Source organism: Panthera onca, chromosome A2 (genome assembly GCF_046562875.1).
Source record: "Panthera onca isolate mPanOnc1 chromosome A2, mPanOnc1 haplotype 2, whole genome shotgun sequence".
NCBI lineage: Eukaryota > Metazoa > Chordata > Mammalia > Carnivora > Felidae > Panthera > Panthera onca.
This window is the reverse complement of record NC_138340.1, coordinates 154650509-154664834: the sequence shown is the minus strand read 5'-3', so window position 1 is coordinate 154664834 and position 14326 is coordinate 154650509. Positions and strand designations below refer to the sequence as shown.

The window sequence follows — 14326 nt, the reverse complement described above, 5'->3', positions numbered from 1 at the left end:
AGAAAACCTAGAGTTTATCAGTCTCCTGCTGGCAGTAGAAGCAGAAAACTGAGGTGAGCTTTCCTCACTTTTTTCCCCTCACAGTGTCTGGAAATGTCACTGTCTCTCAGATCTTAGGCGCTAGATTTTCTCCACGATGCAGAATGCAAGGCGTCGGCAGTTAAGCTACACTGTGCAAAACGGAAACATCCAGACTGATAAAATATTTAAACTGGTGTAGTGTTTTCAAACTGGGGGCTGAGACCTATCAATGAGTCATGAAATCAATTTTTGTGGATTGCACCCAGCATTTTCACAGAGGAACCTAGGACAAAATTTCAGAATATATCTCATGCAGTCATGCAGTCAGGCTAAGTACTGTTTTGTGCGATGTATGGACCAGTTGAATACATGCCTGTGTGTGCTGGGCTGACGTGAAATGTATTTCTTTTTTTGTAAACATATTTTCTTTTCTTAAAAAAATTTTTAAATGCTTTTATTTATTTTTGAGAGGGAGAGAGAGAGAGAGGAAGAGAGAGACAGAGAGAGAGAGAGTTAGGGGCAGAGGGAGAAAGAGAGAGAATGACACAGAATCTGAAACCGGCTTCAGGCTCTGAGCTGTCAGCATGGAGCCTGACATGGCGCTTAAACCCACAAACTGTGAGATCATGACCTGAGCCGAAGTCAGACGCTCAACCGACTAAGCCACCCAGGCGCCCCCATAAAATGTATTTCTTACTGTGGGTTGAGGCCTAAGAAGATTGAGAAGCACTGGAATAGAGGACAATTTATTCACTATCCAAGAACATTTCTTTCTATGATTCCTTCAGGAAACCTTTAAATTATAATTTATCTTACCCCGTATTCCATTTACACATCACTTTTCAGGAACCTCTCTTTTTGAGTAAGATACACCCAATGCTGGCAGATAGAGCAAGAAAACAAAGGATACTGCCAGCTGCTGCGGCACATTGTCACTTTGAGAGCCACTGTCATATGTCTGTGAATTGAAAATGAAATATCCGTCAAGATTCACCACCGTGCACAGGCAGAAGGCAGGAAATAAAACCTGTTTGATGTTCATGTCAATGAGGTTAGATGTCAAAATGGTTTCTTCTTCTAGTTATGGTTATGGGGAAAGGAAAAAAAAAGTCAGCTGACTCAGACCCGGTACTTGGAGAACATCTAGAAGTAGAAATCAAACAGTAAAATGTCTAGGTGGTTGTGGAAGTTGAGAGAGAGATTCTGCCTCTCCCTATTCTGACCCCTCTCCACCAACATGACTGTAAGTGCAAAGAGCACGGTGTGGGCTTCTTGACCTGGGTGGTGGTGACCCAGGTGATATCTTATTCACCCCCTCTGCACACACACATACATACATTTATGCACACGCACACATGTATGTTTCACAATACGTACACTTTATCATTTTAGCCATTTTTAAGGGCATTGAATATATTCAAATTGTGCAACCCTGACTACTATCCATCTCCAGAACTTTTGCATCATCCCCAGCTGAAACTGCCCCTTAAACACTAACTCCCATTTCTCTTCCCCCTTGGTCTCTGGTAACCACTATTCTGCTTTCTCTCCCTATCATGTTGATTACTCTAGGCACTTCATGTAAACAGAATCATACACTGTTTGTCCTTTTGTGACTGGCTTATTTCAACGTGTCTCTATCCCACGGACACAATCTATGTTGTAGCGTGTATCAGAATTTCATTCCTTTTAAAGGCTGAATAATGTCCCCCTGTGTGTGTGTGTGTGTGTGTGTGTGTGTGTGTTTCTTTTTTTAAAGATTAACAACAATTTTTTATTTATCTCTACACCCAACACGGGGCTCAAACTCATGCCCCCAAGATCAAGAGTCACATGCTCTTCCAACTGAGCCAGCCAGGTGCCCCTTAATTTTATTTTATTTAAACTTTTTTCAATGTTTATTTATTTTTGAGAGGGAGAGACCGACAGGCAGAGGTGAGTGGGGGAGGGACAGAGAGAGAGAGGGAGGCACAGACTGTGAAACAGGCTCCAAGCTCTGAGCTGTCAGCACAGAATGTGATGCGGGGCTCGAACCCACAAACTGTGAGATCATGACCTGAGCCAAAGTCAGTTACTTAACCGACTGAGTCACCCAGACACTCCAAGATTTTATTTTTAAGTAATCTCTACACCCAACGTAGGGCTCGAACTCACAACCCCGGGATCAAGAGTTGAACACTCCACCAACTGAGCCAGCCAGGAGCCCCTCCACAAAATATTTTTAAAAATAAAAGTGAAATGTTGGGGCAATTTGTTTTTGCTCACCCTGGTATCACATTTTCCCAGCCACACTCTCAGATGACTGGGAACAGAACTACAACTGCCTTGTTGTAAAGGCAAATACAAGTTAAAAATAAGAGGTTTAAGTCTCCCTTGGAAATAAGAACTCCCACCTCCACCCTGCCCTTTGTCCTTTTCAAATAGATGTATAGCCGTTCATAATGGCTAAATAACCTCTTGCCAGCCTCATATCAGGAAACTTTCCAGGACCCGGGAGCCATCTTGAAATACAAACATCCAGGGCGATAGTCCTCCAGTTTCCTAGTTTCTGGGAGGCTAAAAGCCTAACTTCTGTGGGCGTCTTGCTCCAATTTGCAACACTATCTCTTGTCCTAGAGGCATGAGAAGTCTGTTTCTCCTTTGGATAAGCCAATTCAGGCAGTCTCCCCAGTTGCCATGATAAAGTTTGGACCAACTGTACGTGACAAAAGCTCCTGTCCCGGTCTTCTCAGTTGAGGGCTAGTGATTGCTTATTTGAGAACATGCATGCAAGGGGTTGTATCTGCTTGGCTGTATATGCAGGAGATTCCTTTCTGTCTTTGCAATCTGTTAGATCATGATGAGCCTCACATTCTGGTTTAATGTTTATCCAATAGTAAAACTTTTCTTTCTCTATCTTTGTAGAGAAATTTTCTTGGTTGGGAGATTAAAAAAAAAAATATATTTCCCCAACAGGTGAAAGAGCCCAGGAGACTAGAAGGTTCCACTTCCAAGTCCTGCCTCCTTTTAAGGCCTTTAATTTTGGCTTGAGGCTGTCAGGATCTTAACACTCATTTACTTGTTTGGGTGGGTGGGGTGGAGTGCAGAAGGTGAATGGCAGAGGCAGATTAATGGCCCTGCCTGCATGGGTCACTGCGTTTAATTAATTTAAATAAAAGTCTAAAGGGGCGCCTGGGTGGCTCAGTCAGTTGAGCATCCAACTTCGGCTCAGATCATGATCTCACAGTTTGTGGGTTCAAGCCCCGCATCAGGCTCTGTGCTGACTGCTTGCTCAGAGCCTGGAGCCTGCTTCAGATTCTGTCTCCTTCTCTCTCTGCCCCTCCCCCGCTCACGCTTTGTCTCACTCTGTTTCTCAAAAATAAATAAAATGTGAAAAAAAAAAAATTAAAAAAAAATAAAAGTCTAAAGCTTACGCCCTGATGCCTGGTCAGTAGCAAACTTAGCAGCATGTCACTTTCTATAAAAACAAAGAACAGAATAAAGCTTTTCTGGAAAAAAAAGATGCCCTATATAGCAATTCTGCCCAGATCATTATATATTATCTCTCACTGTCTTTTTCCAGCTGACACTCCTGGCCGTCATCCGTCCCCCAGCCCAACAGCCAGGTTCACCGAGGCCCCAGTCTTCCCTCTCCCTTCCGCCGTCACCTAGGCGTCCGGCAGGTGAAGCGGCGCGGTCGGACTACAACTCCCAGCATGCCCCCCGGGAGGGGCGGGTCACGTGAGCGTCCGGAAACCCTGGCTGCCGGGGCGCGGGTGAGGTGGCGGCGGGGACGACGGGCTGCGGGCAGCGGAGCGGAGCGAGCGGGTCAGTGGGCCGCAGCGCGGCGACTACGGCGCGGTCTCGGATGCGCGAGCCGCGGCGCGTGGGGCGCGACCGAGGAGGGGCCGGCGCCCGGCTCCGGGCGAGGTGTGCGGGCGCCGCCCGCGAGGGTGGTCCGAGGGGCTTCTAGGGGACGGGAGCGCGATGCGGAGGTGCGGGTGCGGGTGGGGGCGGCCGGTGGGTGTGGCGCCGAGGGCCGGGCGGGCCGCCGCTCCCCTCCGGCCCGGGCCCGGCTCCTCGGTCTCGGGAGTGCGGGGCCGGGCGGGGCCGGCGAGGACCCCAGCGGCAGGAGAGCGGGAGGATCCGGGAGGGCCCCCGCGGGGAGTAGGGCCCGGCCGCGCGCCACGAGGGCTCTTGTCCCGGAAAAGGGCTGCAGTTTAGACCGGGTGAAGGGATGCTTTTCAGGTGGGGTGCGAAGGAAGGCAGGCTTTTGGAAAAGATGCGCCGAGGCCAAAGAGGGAGGGTCTTAGTGGAATAGCTGGGTTTTGTATGCTGCTAACTGCTGTGGCCTCAGTCGAGGAATTTGGTCACATTACGTATTCGTCATTCTCTCGGGATTCTTATTTGCAGAATGTGGTCTGTTTATTCTCACTTTTGACAGGGGATAATGGGAACGTGGCTACAGGGCTTTTGGCGTTTCCTGAAGTATGAGATTGTAGATGATCTCATGGTAACTTGTGACTGAATGCTTGTAGGGAGAAGAGTATGTTCCTGGGGTGAGTGAAATCTGAATCCCAGTTGCCGCCTTTCTTCAGTGTCTTGGTGCTGAATTATTTCTTTGCCATTTGTTGGATGTTCCTATATTAGGAGCTCTCTAAAATTGTCTCATTTAATTCTTTTCTTTTTTTTAAGTTTGTTTATTTTGAGAGAGAGAGAGAGAGAGAGAGAGAGAGAACATAAGTGGAGGAGGGGCAGAGAGAGAGGAGAGAGAGAATCCCAAGCAGGCTCCACACTGTCCGCTCAGAGCCGGATGCGGGGCTTGAACTCATGAATCATGAGGTCATGATCTGAGCTGAAACCAAAAGCCGGATGCTTAACTGACTGAGCCACCCAGGCGCCCCCTAATTTAATTCTTAAATGAGGAAAATCGAGGCTCAGAGAAGTTAATTAAGTGGAGGGTCTATGGTTCCAGCTCCAACTTTAATGCCTTTTTGTGGGTCACATGTGGTTTCAAAGAACATAATTCTTCTGTTGACCTTTCGTTTCCTTTTTTTTTTTTTTTTTTTAAAAATGTTTTTGTTTTTGAGAGAGAGAGAGAGAGCAGAGGAGGGTCAGAGAGAGCAAGATGCAGGATCCGAAGCTCGCTCCTTGCAGACAGTGGAGAGCCCGACGCGGGGCTCAAACTCACGAACCGTGAGATCATGACCTGAGCTGAAGTCGGACACTTAGTGGACTGAGCCACCCAGGCACCTCGGCCTTTCATTTTCATTAGAAAATGACCCTGAAACAGTAATTTTATAAAATTGAAGTCAGTGCAACATGTTTCTTTCTAGATGTCAGAATCAAGTGTATTATCGAAGGTTCCGTTTTGCCCACTGATAAAATGAAATGTCGCAGCAGTAACCGTTAACTGGCATATGAGTCTTTTGTTTAGGAGAAGGAAAGTTGTTGTTGTTGTTGTTGTTGTTTTTTGTTTTTTTTTGTTTTTGTTTTGTTTTAAGTACAATCTACCCCTCAATGTGGAACTCGACCCCAGACCCCAAGATCAAGAGTCACATGCCAGCCAGGCACACCGAGAGGGAAAGGTTTTTATCTTGAAAACTAGTTGTCTTTGGAATATGTTTACGATGGGTAGGAAGAATGTAGTTTTAGGAACCCTGGAATAAGACAAGAGAATTTTACAGGGAAGTGCTAGGTACTTTACATCTGTGGCAATGAAACAATTTAAGAAGAGACAAAAATTACAGAAGGCTTGAGTTTTGAGTGAAAGGATTTGTGTGGTACAGATAAATGGCTTCAAATGGGATGGTGTGGGATGAAAAAGTTACTTGTGTCAAACATTGAGGTGCTAAATTACAACACACACAATACTGTCAAAATAATTGAACTCAGCTATGCATTCATTACTCTTCCAGCTACCTTTTTCTGTTTTAGTACACACCATCTTTTTACTCTGCAAATGTAAAAACTGAAGTCTGAAGAGTGAAGTAATTGCCCATCTAATGTCCTTCTCATTTGAGAATAGTAATAGTGTAACCACTATTACTAATAGGTGGGTTTTTTTTTTCCCCATTCAGGATTTCTACTTCCAAGCTTAAGGTGAGATATTTCTAATCGTTGTGTTTTACCCAACTTCAGATATTTTAGCCTTTTTTTCTTACATAGTATAGCATAGAGACTAGGGTCAGGTCTGGGTTTGAATGCTCGCTTCCTCTGTTAAGAGATACTACTTTATAAAATCTGTTTTCTTATTTATAAGATGTGAGAACTAAATACAGTAACGCAAGGCAAGTACCTAGCACAGTGCCTGGTGCTTTGAGAGTATTCGGTGTTGGTTATGGTCAAAGAATTCATTCGTGCACAAAATCTTTACGGATCATTCTAAATGCTCTACTAGGTGCCAGAGATATAGCCGTGGACTGAAGACAGATGAGGCCGTTCTTTTGTGGAGCTTACAGCTGAACAACACACACGTAAACCGTTAAACCAGATAATTTGATTGGGAACAATGCTATGAAAGGAAGAAGCAGAGACACAGGGGAGACAGGTAACTGAGTAACGGCCCCGGCCGTCGTAGACGGGGCGATCAGGGCACACCACTGAGGGAGATGATTTGAGGATGAGCCAAGAAAAGGAAAGGGCAAACCATTCGCAAAGAACCAGCAGAAAAGCATTTCAGGCAGCGGAACAGCAAATGCAAAGACCCCAAGCAAGGAAGGGCTCAGGGACAAGAAAATTCGGTGTGGGGACGTTGTAGCGACTGTGGAGGTGTGGTACTGGCGAGGGTGGGGAGGAGGGAAATGGGCTAGCTCCTTGCTGTGTCGAAGTGTGGCTAGCTTCGTGGTGGCAAAGGATGGGGAACCACCCAGATGTCCGGTGGGAGGTTGGAATGTGGTGACCCTGTAGGTGCAGATAGGGGCAGATCTCCCACCTCTGACAAGTGAAGAAAAGAAAACGGTGCAGAATAGTGTGTCGTATGCTCCTTTGTGTACGTGTGAGTGAGGAGCTATGCCTGGAGCGGATGCACAGGCATGGATTCTGCAGGGATGCAAAGAAACCTGTAAGGGCACGGGGTGATGAGATCAGAGAGGGAGACGTCACTCTCTGGTACCCCTTCGATGTCTTTTGAATTTTCTGCCTTATGCATGCATGACCTATTGACAATCAATAAAACAATTAAAAAAGAAACACCCACTCTCAAAAGGCATTGCTCAGGCAGTCACCGCCTTTATCCTTAGCCTCCTTTTGCAAACCACAGCTGTCCAGTTCACTGCTCTCCTCCCCTTAACCTTCCAATTTTACTGCAGAGGACTGGGGTAGTCAGGCTTTGAAGGGCATGGCAAATTGTTTTGTATTTTTATCTGAGTCTTGGGAAGCTATCAGTGTGTTTTAGGCAGAGGGTGGGAGCTGGTTTATGTCTTAAGATATGTTTCTGGCCGATGTGTGTAGAATGAGTTGGGGGCAGGGTAGGCAGAAGTGGTGAAACCCTGCCGAAGGCTTTCGGGGTAGGCTTGGTGGGGGATGGGTGGCTAATCTTGGTGGTGGCAGTGGGGATGGAGAGAGGAGGAATACTTCGGGATGTATTTTGGAGGTAATTAGTGATGGGTTGGTTGTGGAAGCTGAGAGAGAGAAAAGGAAAAATGAAGGATAAGTCCTGGTTACCTTGGGCAACTTGGGGGAATGGTAGTATCATTTATGAGGTGGGGGGTACTGGGGGAAGAATCAGTTTTGAGGGAGGAAGTGAAGCATCTTGCTTCAGGTACACGAGGCATATCAATTGGATAGTTGGCTGGCCTGTCGGGAACTCTGGAGGGTCCGAGTTAGAGCCATTGTTCTGGGCGTCGACAGAAAGCCGTCGCGCTGGTTGAGAGAGAAGTGTGGAATTGTCTTAGAGGTTGAGAGAACAGAATCATTAGGGAAGTGTAGTCATGCTGGGCAGTGTTGCATGCCCTTTGAGGTTTGTGGTTTTGAATCTAAAAAGTGAAATCAGCCTGCCTGTGTGATTTTTCTCCGGCAAACTGCAGCCGCTTGGGTACAGGGTGGGTGGACAGAGGCAAGAAAAAAAGGCCCATAAGGGAGTTGGATAGACTCTAAGTTACTGAGGAAGGAACTGAGGACAAGGGAGGGTAACAGATGATGGGAAAATGGTGAGGTGACTGAATTGGGAGCTTTGCTGAGGTAAAATGACTGGTGAGTGGGAAGTAGGAGAGCAAGGAGTTTTCTGGAAGGGAAGAAAGTTGGGTGTTTGAAATCTGCCTGGGGGAGGTGATGTAGTTACTGGATGGGGTTTTTATTGTGGAAAACCTCTATAAAAGTGTGGGTTATTATAGAGGAAAAGATGGGTGGTGAAGAGGACTGGGGAGTGATAGATGAGCCACCAGGATATTGCACGGAGACCGAAGCAGTGGCAGAAGACAAGCGGGGCAAGCGCTGTCTGTAGCGACAGCGGAGCGCCGGGAGGTCAGTAGGTGACAGGGCTGAGGGGCAGCGGGCAGTAGAGCCCCCGGCATGAGCTCAGAGAAGCTGATTGGGGCAGGGTGAGGACTGGGTCAGAGGACGTGGCCGTGGGGGCCGAGATGCTTTCCGCGGGCCATCTGTCCTACCAGCCTTCCCCCTTCCGCTTTGTAGTCCGTGTCTCCCACAGCATTCCTGGTACAGGACAGCCTGAACTCTTACTGCTGTGGGGTGGAAATGGGCTCCGAACATCTATAGAAAGTAACCGTTTTGGAACGCTTTATATTCCAAGGCATTGTTTTATAAGGGGGAGATTACCTTCCGTCTGGACACGTTGCATGTCTTTTACTCAGCGTTGATCGCACAATGCAGAGTGTCTCATTCTGGAAAATACCTTGTATGCGTGATCTTCTAGGGCTCAAAAAAGCTTCATCACAAATCAGATGAGTTCATGATTATGAACTGGTTTTGAAAAGGAGTGAGCACGGCTCAGTGATTCTGGACCCTTTTTGATGGCAGGGATCTTATTTTTACTAAGTTTTGTTTTTAAAAGCTAATTCTTGTTCTCATATGATAGTTGTATATTCAGTATCCATTGAGAAAATGCTAAATGAATTTAGCTAAATGCTACTTTGAATTTAGAAGTACTTAAATGAATTTTGGTTTTATTAATTATGACAGCATTTACCTACACTTGGAAAATGTTAGACTAGAGCAGTAAAGAAAATGGTCTTCAGAAAGTAGAATGTGCTTGATGGAATCAGACTTGGCAAAAACTCTCAGCACTTTCCCAGGGTCACAGAGCTCACAGATGATTAGAAATCGCTTCTGTGATGTAGAGAATATAAGTGCAAGGTATTATTATTATTAATTATTGTAATTACTTACGACCAGATGTTATAATAGTATTCATTTTAAATGGCATCCTGCCAGCAGCAGGTGATTACCTAAAACTATTTTCCTGGTGTACTTATTAAGCTTTTTCTCTCATGTCACAGAACTAAGGAAAAGGTGGTTGATTAGAAATGAAATCCAGATGGTCTCAAACAGCTCGGTAGTCATTTAAAGTTATTAATGTAACTGCAGAGCCTTGAAATACACAACCATTATTGCCAAAGCAATGTAATCCCAATCTGTTGGAGCATACATTTTTGGAATTATTTTACCTGATAAATTACTGAATTTCATAACTCTTATCAGCATACTGTTTTGAGGTGTGAATGTATGCGTTCAGTTCAAAGAGCTACAATTTACACAAAGCTTTGAGTTCCACTGGGTTTCATGTTTAATTTAGGGGATGGAGGTAAATTTAGCAGTAACACTAATAGCTCTCGGGTTCGTAACTTTCTGGAATTACAGACAGAAAGTTTATTACGTTTTGTAAGTGGAATTTTAAAATCCTACTCGGCTCATTATTTTGTGAACATTTTTCAGGGAGAAAGATTAAATGAAATTAGCTACATTCTGCTGTGGGCTTGATTAATCCTGGGCAGATCAGTGGCTAAAATAATTATCTTAATAATACCTTACTTACATTCATTGTTTATTTTAGTCTTATGACTCTCAAAAGAGACAGGACATTTTATAGACTACCACATGCGATTCATAGAGATTGGCGTGTCCAGAGGCTTATAGCCAGTAAGTCAAACAGCTATAATGTCTAACCACCTCACCTTTGTACCTTTTATCCAAAAGTTTCAGGAATGGCCAACTGGTGGGTCTGTCAGCATTTACGGTTTGGCTACCTCTCCTAAACTGTGGCTGGTGAAAACATGAGTCTAATAGAAGTTACAAGGCACACAGCCTTGAAAGCAAAGCCCTGTGACTTGCTAATTTCAGTATTGGGAGCTCTTGAGTTTGTCTCCTACCTCAACTATTGCAGTACATGTAGCATACAGGTCATCTTGTTAATTTAACTTTATTTTTTCTTAATAAGCAAGTGAATTACAAGACTTTACCAATGCTGTGGATGTTTTTCCCTTCTGATTATAAAAGTAATATATACTTTTATTGTAGATTTTTTAGGAAAGCATTTAGAAAACTAAAATTACCCGTAATCCTACTACGCAGAGAGAGCTAGTGTATTTCCTATTTATTTGTAAATATTATGTAAACATAGAGTTGAGTTGATGATATTTATAAGTCATATCTTACTTTTTTTTTTTTTTGTAAGTCATCTATGCCTAATGTGGACTTGAACTCACCACCCCAAGATCAAGAGTCATACGCTTTACTGACTGAGCCAGCCAGGCACCCCATTTCTTCCTTTTTTCACTTGCCATTTTCTCATGTCACTAAAAAGCCTTAATTCTTCATGTCAAATGATTATAAAATATTCAGCTATATGGATATACCATAGTTTATTTAATCATTCCTCTTTTAATTGCATATTCAGGTTGTCTCTGCAGACTTATAAGTGGAGACATTAAATTTTAGATGCTTACTCTGTGCTTAATTCTTGGGTATTAGAGCATGGATGCGGCTTTCAGAGAGAACCAAGAAGTGAGAGAAAGCAGTGGAGACAGAGGGCATGGGAGTGGCCCTGCCTCTTTACCCATTTCCTTACGACTGACACAAAGTTCGTTTCTTTAACATAAAAAAAGCTTCTTTGAAATACTGTGAAAGCTACCTTTGTTTATAGAGCTGAATGCATCTTGTATTTCTTTAGGGATAGGTCCCTGGAAATAGAATTTTTTTTTTAACCTTTATTTTTGAGAGACAGCATGTGAGCAGAGAGAGGAGCAGAGAGGAGCAGAGAGAGAGGGAGACACAGAATGCGAAGCAGGCTCCAGGCTCCGAGCTGTCAGCACAGAGCCTGACGCGGGGCCCTAACTTACGAACTGTGGGATCATGACCCGAGCCGAAGTTGGCTGCTCAACCGACTGAGCCACCCAGGTGCCCCGGAAATAGAATTTTTGTGTCAAAGCTATTAATGACTATGGCCAGATTGTCTTCTGTAATACTACATTTTACCTCCATCAGCAGTATATGAGAGTTTAGGAGTCATTAGACCTTGAACTACATTGAGCACAATCTTTTTTAACTATATAAGCGTTTTCTTGCCTTAATTAATATTTCTTGTATTGCTGACCAATTGGAGCTTTTATTTGATAAATTAAATAGACATTTCATTTCTTCTGAGTTGTCTATTCATTTCCTTTCCTCATTTTTCTGTCAGAATTAGTGATTTTCTTTTCTTTAAGATTTTGTTTTATTTTAAAGTTTATTTTTTTAAGAGAGAGAGAGAGGGGGAGAGAATATCCCAAGTAAGCACCAGGCTCCATGCTGAGCCTGACTTGGGGCTTGATCTCATGACTGTGAGGTCAAGACCTGAGCCAGAATCGAGTCGGACACTTAACCTTCTGAGCCACCCAGGCAGCCCTGCGATTTTATTTAAGTACTCACAACCCTGAGATCAGGAGTCACACCTTCTTCCAACTGAGCCAGCCAGCTGGCCTTGAATTAGTGGTTTTCTTACCAGTTTGTATGAGAATTATTTCTGTTAGTATGCAGTCTTTTGTCAAGGATTTTTCTTTTTAAGGACTTGTTATAAAACATAGTTATCAATCTAGTTTTCTGGTGTCAGCTAGCCCATGTGATTTTTTTCAAGGCCTGATAATATGCTGACTGGTTATAAGTCTAAATAATTCAGTTTTTAGATTAACTGCCTGTTTTAAGTAATGTTGATAATGCGTTTTGTCTTTCCAGAAAGAAGAAATGATGTAAATAATTCACTATCCAAACTTTGAGGTCAGAGGTGAGAAGGAAGGTCAGGAAGACTATGGCCTGGCCAAATATTTTTCAGAGAGGAACTCTGTTCTCCCGATTCAGCCATCATCACGTTGTTGTGTTCTTGCTCACCTTCTTCAGGTATGTGGATGGATTGCTAAAACTGTTCTCTTGTGTGTTTTGGTTTGTTTGTTTGTTTGTTTGGGAGAGGTACTTACTGCGTGGCAAGTGTTGAATGCACGAGTTGGCATGGGCTTATGAACTGGCTAGTTATTCTTTCTGTTGTACTTTATGGTAGCCCTGTGGGCAATGTTTGCCCATATTTGGCCAAAATGTTTGGAGTTTTGGTTGTCCCACTGGGGGAAGGGGTGCCACTTGGAGTGGATAGAGACCAGCGATGCTGCTACGGACCCTACGGTGCACAGGCTGGCCTCCCACAACGGAGAATTTTCAGGGCCCAAAATGTCAGTAGTGCCACGGTTGAGAAACTGTGGTTTAACATGAAATTCTTTCTTTACTAAAACCAGGAGCTTCAGAACACAGGATGCACGTGTTCAGGATATGCCCTGTGCATCCTTGAGAAGTAAAGTAAAAATTGTATGAGACAATTGTAAGGAGCGTGACCAAGGAATCATCAGTATTTGTGATTCTGTGGCCCTCAGTGGCTCTCTTTAGTGGTCCATAGATGATATAAACCAGGCTGTTTGGTTTTAGGAGCCATATTACTTATAACCCTGTGGCTCAGCTGTTTTGATGATTTCTTCTGGGTAGCTTTTCTTTTGTTAATCTTTATTGAAGGCACCACAAATGATGTGATAGGTTTGTTTGGTTGTTTTAAGGCAGAACTAGGAAATGGTTCTCTAATTGTGTAACAGTTGATAGGTAGTTTTGGATGCTTTCTTTAGGGATAGCCGTTTGTTGGGGATGAGAGGAGGCATCAATATGAGGAAAAGACAGGACTCAAGAGAAAGCTACTGAGTGGCTAGTACAACAACAAGGGGCCAATGGTTGCTAAAGACTTAAAATTCTTTACAGAACTGCCTTCATGATTTAAAGTCGGTCGGGATCAATCACGTATCTGTCTTCTAGGTGGAGGGATAAGTTAGGAGTGAACACAGGGGCTTATATAAGAAGACTAGTTAAGTTTTTCTTTTTTTAAAAAAAAAAAATTTTTTTTAACATTTATTCATTTTTTGAGAAACAGAGTGTGAGTGGGGGAGGGGCAGAGAGAGAGGCAGACAGAGAGTCCGAAGCAGGCTCCAGGCTCTGGACGGAGAGCACAGAGCCCAATGCAGGATTCAAACTCACTGTGAGAACTGTGAGATCATGACCTGAGCTGAAGTCAGATGCTCAACCGACTGAGCCACCCAGGGACCCCCGGTTAAGTTTTTCTTTTGCTTGGCAGACTGTTTCAGTTGATAAAGCAAAACTTTTTTTTTTTTTTTTTTAAGAGAAGAATTCTAAAATTGAATGGAACAAATGGGATTTTATTGAATGCCGTTTTCTTTGCTATTCATTCAGCTGTATTTCTTTTCTCCTTTGCAGTTATTCGTTGCTCCACGCATCAAGAAAAACTTTTAGCAATGTCAAAGTCAGTATCTCTAAGCAGTGGACCCCAAGTGCTTTTAACAAGTCCATTAGATTGCCTGTAGAGGTAAGTGGAACAAAGTGCTAGGACGGGTTCAGGAAGCGAGCCATGCCCACCCCGAAATTCCTCTGAAATTCTTCTAGTTTGTTTCATTCATCTGCTTAGGACTCTGAAAAATGGCTGTTTCCTCTGGCATAAAATCCAAACTATTCTGCCTGATTTCTTAGCTTGCCCTGACTCAGACCTGTTTTACTTACCGTTCTATCCAGCTGCTTTCTCACCGTTCTGAAGTGACACAGTTCTGGTGAGACTGTTTTTTAATTGAGTTTCACAAGCACCTGTACTCATTTCTGCCTTTGAGATTTTGCTCATGTTCTTTTTTAGGCTCTTTCTCTTTTTTCCTCCCCATCTAAATCTGGCTTTTCCCTCTGTGGCAAGATAAAATGCCACTTTTTCTTCTTTTTTAGGTAATCTCTGCACCCAACGTGGGACTTGAACTTGCAACCCAGAGTCCAAAAGTCGCATGCTCCACCAACTGAGCCAGCCAGGCGC

At 43.9% G+C, this 14326-nt stretch overlaps 1 protein-coding gene across 8 annotated transcripts in view; it reads left to right on the top strand.

The window, feature by feature from the left end:
* Window positions 1-3729: 3729 nt before the first annotated feature.
* The window catches only part of SLC37A3 (solute carrier family 37 member 3), a 150806-nt gene continuing 140209 nt past the window's right edge, over window positions 3730-14326 (top strand). For 3 of the 8 annotated variants that reach the window (XR_009610236.3, XR_009610235.3, XM_060633262.2), the window contains exons 1-3: window positions 3730-3828; window positions 12166-12327; window positions 13732-13840. Coding sequence is in view for 6 of the 8 variants with exons in the window: in XM_060633262.2 (XP_060489245.1) it covers window positions 12239-12327; window positions 13732-13840 (198 nt within the window). In the remaining 2 variants the exon portion in view is untranslated. Of the gene's footprint in view, window positions 3829-3879; window positions 3996-6400; window positions 6551-12165; window positions 12328-13731; window positions 13841-14326 lie in introns of those variants that run through there. The other 5 variants (XM_078438699.1, XM_081795080.1, XM_078438700.1 and 2 more) reach the window with 5 other exon arrangements.